This window comes from Lolium rigidum, chromosome 2 (assembly GCF_022539505.1).
Source record: "Lolium rigidum isolate FL_2022 chromosome 2, APGP_CSIRO_Lrig_0.1, whole genome shotgun sequence".
Lineage (NCBI taxonomy): Eukaryota > Viridiplantae > Streptophyta > Magnoliopsida > Poales > Poaceae > Lolium > Lolium rigidum.
In genome coordinates, this window is record NC_061509.1 from 221,325,129 (window position 1) to 221,334,964 (window position 9,836).

A 9,836-nucleotide genomic window follows, 5' to 3' on the forward strand; every position below is an offset into this window, starting at 1 on the left:
TCAAAATTCCGTCGTTCCAAATTGGGGAACCAGAGTAGGGACCTGCGTAAAGAAGAGAGCATTTCTGGATGGAGATGGGAGAATTTGCACGATTTCGCCATAATGCGGCACAGTCCAATTAACACTCATGGGTCATAACTAACAACAGAACTTTCCTCCGCAAACTATTACCAGAAATAGTAACACGTAGGCAACAAACTAGAAGGTGATCTCTTGATCAAGCCCACCTTCTTGTCCCCGCAAAAAAATATGTCGACCTTCTTCTACTCACTTATGTTAGCGTCACCACTCACCATGCACCAAGCTTGGCAAGACGTACAGGCGAGCTGATTCCTTGAAATGCATCTGAAAGTTGGCAAGTTGACAGCGGCACGGCAACACATGTTCTTTCTGAATCTTGCAGACGGCAGCAAATTCCAACTCATATAGCTACCACGGGCTAGATAGATCGATAATGCCCTGAAGTTCTTTGTAATATTGTAAAGTTTCCTGAACGCTTTGTGCAGTTTCATAATGTTTGTTGCTAACAATTTGAGGATGTAACATAGTTGAGGCTGAATCTAAAGGAGCTCGACCCCTGGAAGCTACGGTAATGGCATCCAAATGTGCAAATGTTGTGCTAGGAGCAGGGCTGGTCAAATCGTGTGCGAGTACATAAACTACTTGAATCGAAGTTATAGATCTCTTTTTAGTAGAAGCAATGCATTCCTTGAAAGAACCCATTTCTGTACTAAGAATTGATTGATAATCCACTATAGAAAGCATTCTCCCTAATAAAACGGATACCTCCGATCATGCTTGAAACAAAACAAAGATATTATCGATGAATGAAAGCACGTCCTGATTATTAGCATCTTGGAAATATTATGCCATAGTTAGCGCAGTTAAACCAACACTCATACGAGCTCAGTGGATCATTCATTTGGCCATAGACTAGAGGTACCTTTGATTCCTCAATACATTTTCATTGATTACTCGGATTTCTTCATTTCCATATAAAGATCATTTTCTTTCACGATTCTGTTCCCCTACTCCACCAAATACAAATACGGCCCATGAGTTTTAGCAATGTTATTGATTAATTCCATGATGAGTATTGTTTCAACTACCCCCTGCCCCCCCCACCCCCCCCCCCCCCCACCCACCACTCCACCGATGTTTTTTCCTCCACATCGATAAGGGGATGAAAGATATCGACGACCTCAATACCCGTTCAAAGGTAGATAATTTCATGTTATTAAGTATTCTCCTTCATTTTTTCTCTATCATTGGAAAAGAATAACCCGGTTAAATGGTAATGATCATACGTTTGGAAAGCATTGCATTCCCCATAATAGGTCCCATTATTCTACCCTTTCTAGGTAGTCGGTGGCTATTCACAGCTACTTCCTTAACACCAAAGAAGAGTTCAACCCGATGCTTTATTTCTTTTTTAGTGAATCCCAATTCGGCACTAAAAGTATATTGATTCTTTTCCAATAAACAAAAACTTTTTTCTTGTAAATACTACATATTTGATTCCATCCATAAATCGACTTTCCCTCCTATTCTATGTCGATAAGAATTCAAGTGTTTATTATTCTTATGTCATGGTATGAATATACCATACTAATTCGGTGTGTATCGATGATGGATGAGATTCCAGGATAGAGCACGAGGCAACGGCCAAAAATTAATCCTCCATCAAGACGAGATCGAGTGTGCCAACTAACTCTAACAGGCAAATGGCATAAAATTGACACTTATTACTTTATCTGTTACAGCGTGCACTCATCATCTGTGTATAAACAGCAGGAAGCAATACTGATTGACCTCGGACATTATAAAACCAAAGGCCTCATTACGTGTGCTTTATATAGAGATGGCTGCATGCCCCTCAACTTCTCGAGAATCTACTTGGAGAATGGAGAGTGATCTCCGTAGGAGACCAATATAAATGGATAGATAGTGTAGGTCACTAACAAGATGGCAGAGTTGTTCTGCACTGCTGGCTCCATGGCAGCAAAGCAAAGGAAAGCAGAGCAAAGATTCCGAACAGGAAACAAAATAAATCCCATTTTGAGATGGCATAAGGCAGTTGAAGTCTTCAAGAGATGTTCAACTCTAAAAGTCACAGCATCACCGATCATGACGTTCACAACATCACTCTGACTCGAGCCAACAGCCCTTACAACTAACTGGAAGTCTGGAATCTAACAACATTTTTATATGAGATGCGCTCTACCCCGGCACAGGCTATAGGCATCTGTACATTTTCTTTATGTACAAATACAACAGGACACATCACTTATTAATTGAATTATCAGGTCAACTTGAAGATCCAATTTGAGGATACCTAATTTATGTTGCAAGATTCAGTGCAGCTGAGGAGGCCCCACATCTGCTCCGCTTTCACCTCAAAGCATCGAGTCAAGATATGAGTTGTTATACAGGCGGCGGAACTGGAGGAGGCTGCCATATGTTCTATCCCACACGCCAACAAAAAGGGCGTCTGTGTCTGGGCTGAAGGACATCCCAGATATCTCGCCAAAGAAGTCCAGCTCTTGTCTTCTGTTGTAATCGCTCTTGACATCGAAGATGTGGACAAAGTCTGCTGGTTCAGCCATAGACAGGAACTGCCCGTCTGAAGTAAAGCGGATTGATCTAATGGCTCCAAGGTTACCCTTCAATACATGGACGGCTTTTGATAGGTTTCTCGCGTCCCAAATTCGGCATGTCTTGTCTTGGTTCCCAGTAGCAAATGTTCGGCCATCAGGGCTCCAGGCCGATGCAAATGAGTAGTCATGATGACCTTTCATGGAATGAAGAGTCTGCATCCAGAGTAAAAAATATATAGTGTACCCACTTAATTATACAGAGCATATGAGCGATTCAACATGAAGTAGTAATCAGAGTTCGGTTAACATCTGATGTTTTATGCCTGGACTTGCGTATGCTAGTATACCTTTCCTGAATTGGCATCAATAAGTAACCCATCAGGATCATCCCCCACAATAACAACAAGCTTTCTGTCAGGACTCAGTGATGTATGCTGCATCAACAGAATAACAGTGTAAGGTCAGAGTAAAGCAAGTACAATTAGCATTCCATTGATTCCGATGTATGAGCCATAACAAGTTGCTACACGTGTTCTGCCCCAATTACTACAAACGCTATGTCGAAAAAGAAGCCACCCCAAAAATGAGGAAAACAAAGAACTTTTGATCGGCGTGTGCAAGATAAATCATGGAAGGATGTAAATTGCCACAAATATAAGAGCATCTCCAGCAGCTGATATATCATGCACGCTATATGCCAAAAAGTAGCAAAAGTTGGAAAGTTTCCACCAGCAGTAACACCATCCAACCCGCCATCTTTGGATGCAACCCATCCCGGCCTGGACGAAAGCCATAGTTGGTGTGTGCTAAAAGGCCCTTTATCCCCGTTCAGAGTCAACCACCGTATCGAGATGCTCCACTCCGCCAAACAGTCGACGGCTCGCCTCCGTGCGGCCCATTCGCAAAGGTAGGATCCCACTTTAATGCTCTCCGTTCTCTCCGTTCAAGTACAGCTGGAGGCAGGCTAGGCGGGAGGGGTAGCAGCAAATAGATGTTCTGATTAGGAGTGAGACGGGCGAGAGGTGGAGGATGAGGAGGTGCCCGGATGTAGACAAGGAGCGGCAGGCAGGAGGATGTGGGTAAGGTGCTAGGCAGGTGGCCGGGATGGGAGAGTGCAGGTTGCAGTGGGAATGTATCTTGTGCGGTGTACACAGAGCAGAGCACTGTAATACAGTCAGCAGTGTCGATGGCCAGCAGCCATGGCCAAATTTGGGCGTCAGAGAAGTATGCGCTTTGATCGCATGGCACAGACAGAGCAATAGGCATTGGGGGAGCTGTGAGAGCGGGAAGACAAATGTGCGCATGAACTTTGTACGTGTGCATAGGCTGAGCCTAGTGGAGGCGAAACTGGGCCACTACCCCCACTACCGAAGTGCAAATTTTCTTTTACTGTGTATGCTCACCACTCGTGGCCAAGCCCATCACCAGATCCTAGCCGTTTTCTATTCCCATTCTCCAATCTGGTCAAACAGATCAATCCGACAAGCAGATCAGACTGACGTTCTTGCCTAGTCTGCGGCGGCGCAGCCATGTCCATCGCTAGGTCTTCCTCAATTCCTCCTCCTCAACGTCCTCACTCGCCCCTCTGCCCTCCTCAATCCCCTCTTTTCTCATCTCCTTGGTGATGCAATCGGCGATCCCACGCCAACACCGGCAAGCCATACTTGCTGCTCCGCCCCTGCCTGGCTGCCGCCACACACCACCGCCACGGCACCCAGTACTGCCCCTTTAGATGCATCTTAGATGTATTGACACAAATTTCGATTTTCCAATTTAGGTAGCAATGGGAAAATAGCACAAGATGCGGTCCTTTTGGTCATTAGCAATGTTGTTTTCTTCGAAGCAACAAGAAATTACTTGTCCACAATTCCCATGTGAGAACCAGTTATATCTCCCGTTTATGTGTGAACAAAAAATATATATCGTAATAACATTGCCTACATGGTATCCATTCTATGACTTGGCCCTTTTTTCATGCATATTTTGTACTCCGATCCAAATTAATTGACTCCACTTTGTCTAGAAACGAATGTATCTAGTGAATAAATACATCTAGGTACATATATATCTAGACAAAGTGAAGTCAAATAATTTGGATCGGAGGGAGTACTTCCTTTGGAAATTGACCCCTCAAGTGTTTTGTTCACGCTCCGCCACTGACGTGTGTGTGTGTGGACTGATGGGCTCAGCCATGAACTCTGCTTGTTTGATTCCAACATGGAATTTTGCATATGTGGTTATTTCCTGAATGGTGCTTGTTCGATAATAGAGTTATAATGTCGTGTTGCTCCTTTCCAATTTACAGTATTGAGTAGACCACTCGCCTGCCACAACATATAAGGGAAAAGTTTGCTTCCAAAAACTACCTTTGTTGATACATTGGTTGTTCGTGTCCTAGAATATAATTTGCTGTGGCTTTCTAAACCTAGATGGAGAAGGAATTAAGACAGGAGGATCAACAAGAACAACAAACAAAAATATCGGGATTAATTGCCACTCCACACCAGAATATAGTTGAAAATATAGATGCAGATATCTGGCAGTTATAAATATATTTGTTAGAAATGTTGCTGTTACAAATATATTATTTAGTATTAAAATATATGAGAGGAAATGGGGTGAAATTTGGATACCCATATGGAGATGCTCTAACACCATACATCACTTCTCAGTTCTCATTATCCACTAGATCAGAAATAAAGAAATGCATATTGTTCTGTGGCAACAGTTTTTTTTTTCTTGAAACGAGGTAACACCAATTCAGACACCCCTGTTTTGCTCTTTACATAAAAGAAGTTTTCCTAAATTTACTAGGCTTGCCATCAGCAACGTACCAAAAGTAAGCATATTGAGAGAACTGATGGCACAAAATCATAACCATATGTACCAAAAAGAAATATATATATTGTGTGCTCAAGGTTTCCAACACAAGGAAAAAATTAACAGCAATAGCCAAAGTAACTTACATTCACTGGCCAATCAAACTGAAAGTGCTTGCATAGCTGGAATCTCTCCATGTCATAGTCTCGTACACCAGAGTCATTATTCGATGCCATAAAATGAACAGCACCACTGGGAGAAAACACCAGAACTCACATGAACATATACTCAACGAGGCCGCAACTTTAATAACAGGGACATGACATTACCTAGAAGTATTGAATATCTCAACTGCATTAGTAATAGCATTATCATCATACGTTGTTCGACAGCAGAAGCTTATTCCTTCTCGATCAAGGTGCTGCATTCCACATCAAGAAAAGTGCAAGAAAACCAATATTAATTCAATACTGAGAGTCCATAAACAAATTAAACATATGAGAGCATGCACGGCAAAATTCATGATGGTCATCAATTACGTGTTTTCAGCCAAAAAAATCAGCGTGAGAAAAGAATTACACATTTTATACATCCTACTCTTCTGAGGATGCAGTCTCAAGTACTTCGAATAAACCAATATTTTACTTCTCTACACAAATATTAGACTCTTTTGGGGGTGCAGGCCCAAGTAATCAGTGAGCATATCGGTCCACCACAACCACCATAAAATTCTCAATCACATGAGCAGTAAGTCCAGATATTAGAACCAATGGTGCACTAGGCAGGGGTTAGGTGAGCATGCAGTAATATAATGATACTGATGCACACAGAGATCAGAAATAATAGGAACTTGTCAATCACCGTGCCAAGAGATCACACATACATAATCAACAGTGCACTAGGAGGCAGGAACTACGTGAGCATGCAGTAAAAAATTGATATCGATGAAGCAGACATAAAAAATAATGGGAACTTGTCAATCACCATGCCAAAAGATACCACATCTGGACATGGATATGGATTTGAGTCAATTTGGGCAACCTACCTTGCATATTAGTTCTCCTTGAAATCCACCAGCTACTAGCAGATTGTCCTTGACTGCCAAGGTACTAACTTGAGTCTGAGAAAACCCCTCTAATAGACTTCCAGGGTGCTTCTGTTATAAGAGACCCATAAATATTAATAGAAGAGTGACACGATAAACTGTCAGGGATGTGAAAAACTGAGACAGATGATAAACTGCAATCGTGTATCATACCTCCCTTGGTGCCACATGACCCTGGACATTTATAAGTTCAGTATCCGCACTGCTCAATGCTGACCAGTGAAGTACTGAGAAATGTGACATTAGGTAGACGTCATGCTTGGATGTAGCCCATACTAAATTTCTCAGCTGCAGGAATAATTCATGTCAATTGTTTCACGCTATTGACAGTCACAGATCAAAATCGTACAAGAAATAGGAAGAACATCAATTAAGAATCTGAGACCAAAAGCAAATGGTTAGATCAAACACAGCAATAGCTTAGTTTACCCATTGACAATAGATCATATACAGAGAAATATAATCAGGACTTGCAGAAATCCCTCAACAAGTTGAACCCACATGGTAAGAGGTTCCAAAGTAACATGAACCAGCCTCGGTCCGTATGTTCAGGACCACCTAACTCTCTTTATAACATGAAGATACATTTCTCACATCAACTTCAGTTATCACAAACTTCAAAAACTAATACAACTAAAAAGCACAGATGCAATTTTCTTCAAACTAGAAGTTAGACTACACAATCATAGTGGACTAAAACAACAATCAAATATGGAGTTACCCTTAACTACTTTGCAACTGAATTGTTCTTTGACTTCAATATATTCAAGTAAATGGTTCATCAAAGATTATGAAAAAAATGTTCAAATAGAAGTTAGCTAATCACGTAACTTATTACACCTGAATCTGATTTCATTAGTGAACAGTACAACATATCTAACAATGCAGCATCTAGAACTTATGCCTATCGGGAAGATACATAAACATTTGCATCTGGTAATTATTCGGCAGCACATTATATTGTGTGATATGTGTATGTTGGGGAGGGGAAGGGAGGGGAGGGGATGAACCCACCTGAAAATGTAGGATGGTTGATTTTACTGATCTAGTATTTTGTCTGAATTCATAATACATTCCACCTTTCTCCGTCAGTTTGCATTCCTATTTCAAGACATGTATCAGCTGTTAACAACATCGAGACAGAAAACTTTGCATAAGCTGCTGAACTTTCCATAAGACACACCTTGGCTGCTGCTTCTCCAGAATTAGGAATGTTCTCATAGTTTTTGTACTGCTCTAATCTGGTCTGCCTGTATTTTTCACGAGTGATAGCTAGCCTCTCCCATGGTATTCCTTGAATGTCTTTTCCTCTTCTTGCATCCGCTGCCGAAGTATCTGGGATTTTATCATTCTAAATAAAGAAGGAAGAACAACCATTTAGAGCACTGCAGCTTTTGGTCCATGTAATTAAAACAATGGTAGATTAGAAATAACAGAAACAAAATCAAATTTATGGAAAGTCTTATTGGTGCAATTCAAGATTGGTCTATAAACTTAACAAATGAGAAGAGAAACTGCTTTGTTTATCCTATGTCGTAACGGAAACAAACCCACAGTGGTTTAGAAATGGAAGACGGAGTACAGTAAACTAAGAAAGCATTTTAAATAGCATGGCAAGTAGAAATCATTAGAAGCAAGACCTAATCCTGCAGCGAAGCTGTGTAGATGATACTAGGAGTACGACAATGAACGGTAGAAGACAAATGACATTGCGTAACTGTGTAAGGGGACAGGCTTCATAGACCTAGACAACCCTCTAATGAAGACACGAATCTATCAGACTTCCAAGCGTGACAACGTTGTCGTTTTCTTCATCCCTCTCTAATAAGAGAATGGACAATAAACGCCGCCAATCAAGTCATACATATGGTCATATAACTGATTCGTGCCTGCTCCATGTTGGTATCTACTATCTAGCATACGACAAACAGCACGCGGGATCCGTAACCGAAACCAAATCATATCAGCAGCATTTCAGATGTGAACACTTCTAATTATGGTAATCAATAGAGTCAATTGTCCTAACTTCTGCTAGCCCAATCAGAAGGGCATTAATTCCGTAGACTTAATTCAAACTGGAGTGGCGCGAGAATACAAAAAATAACTGACGGACATACATACCGATCGCCCGTCTTCGTCCTCCGAATCGGAGTCCCTTAGTCCCTGCTCCTGCTGCCCGTCCGCCATGGCATCGGCAGGATCATCCATATCAAAATCATCCTCCATTTCGACGTGCTCGTCATGATAGTTGGACATTGATCCTCTCCTGGGAGAGATGCGTCCCTAACCTGTAAACAGAACACCACAACCGGCGTCAGCAATCATGCTAGAACATCTAGACTTCCTGCACCAGTTCACAAGTAATAGCAGTTGATAAACACAACAGCAATTTCTAACAATTTAGATGTTCTTCGCGATTTCTATTAGCGCCGTTTGCATGTCCTGGGTTCTGGGCACTTAGAATTATAGGCAAACATATAAATGGAACAAAGTCAACACGGGGTGGAATTCGCCACCATACCGAAAGGAGAAAAACGAATCGAACCCAAAAGTCAACAGTCATATGATTGGCGGCAGACAAGGCATCCCGGAGAACCAAAAATTCACACCCCCTAAATCCTTGAGTGAACGCGCCTTTCCCCATCAAATCGAACACGCCGACACAACCGATTTGCCAGCGCCGCCCCGCCCAAACCCTAGAACACGATGCCCCAGCCCGCCCGCCTCCAGATCTACCCTAACACAACAGATCACCCATTTCCGGGCAAGAAAAAATCACAAAAAATCGCCAAAACGACGCAGAAATGGGGGGACGGGACGCACCTGGCCGGCCAGGAGGGCGAGGCGAGGCGAATCGGCCGCCGGGGTAGAGCGGAGGGACGGGGGAAAGCCTGCGCCTCAAAGCCGAACGGAGATGGATTCCCCCCGGAGATATAAGAGACGGGGAGAGGCTTTCTCCCTTGCGGCACGGATTATTATTTTTAATGTTTTCCGTCTATTTTCTCTCCCCTTTTTCGGAATTTATATACGCTGCCTCGCTGAATTTCACCCCTATTTTCGTCTCGTTTCCATAATTTCCTTTTACTTTTTATTACATCACCGTGTGTGTTCTCGTCGGAGCGGGTGTAGATGAGGACATGCGTGGAAGAGAAGATGGATAATGTAGACTTGCGGGAAATGACTAGCGTGCCCTCAGAAGGGCGCAGGACGTGGACAGCAGAGGATGATTGGAGTTGCAGCAGGGGCTAGGCTATGTCTTTTTGCAGGATTATAGACTACTAGGGTAGTACTGACACTCAAAGTATTTACGTAAG

General features: G+C 42.4%; 1 protein-coding gene across 2 annotated transcripts; it reads right to left on the reverse strand.

Annotated features, from left to right (window-relative positions):
- Positions 1-2,033: 2,033 nt before the first annotated feature.
- LOC124693010 (uncharacterized WD repeat-containing protein C2A9.03-like) lies at positions 2,034-9,512 on the reverse strand. Of its 2 annotated transcripts, XM_047226452.1 has the most exons (10): positions 9,346-9,512; positions 8,644-8,810; positions 7,706-7,873; positions 7,537-7,623; positions 6,676-6,810; positions 6,463-6,573; positions 5,747-5,838; positions 5,564-5,669; positions 2,945-3,031; positions 2,034-2,810 (listed from the first exon to the last, which is right to left on the reverse strand). In XM_047226452.1, the coding sequence occupies exons 2-10, from the start codon at positions 8,776-8,778 to the stop codon at positions 2,397-2,399; spliced, it is 1,335 nt and encodes a 444-aa protein (XP_047082408.1). In that variant the 5' UTR covers positions 8,779-8,810; positions 9,346-9,512; the 3' UTR covers positions 2,034-2,396. The 2 variants fall into 2 exon arrangements, with proteins under 2 accessions (XP_047082408.1, XP_047082407.1); XM_047226451.1 differs by lacking the exon at positions 9,346-9,512 and having other exon boundaries at positions 8,644-8,823.
- Between the last annotated feature and the right edge of the window lie 324 nt (positions 9,513-9,836).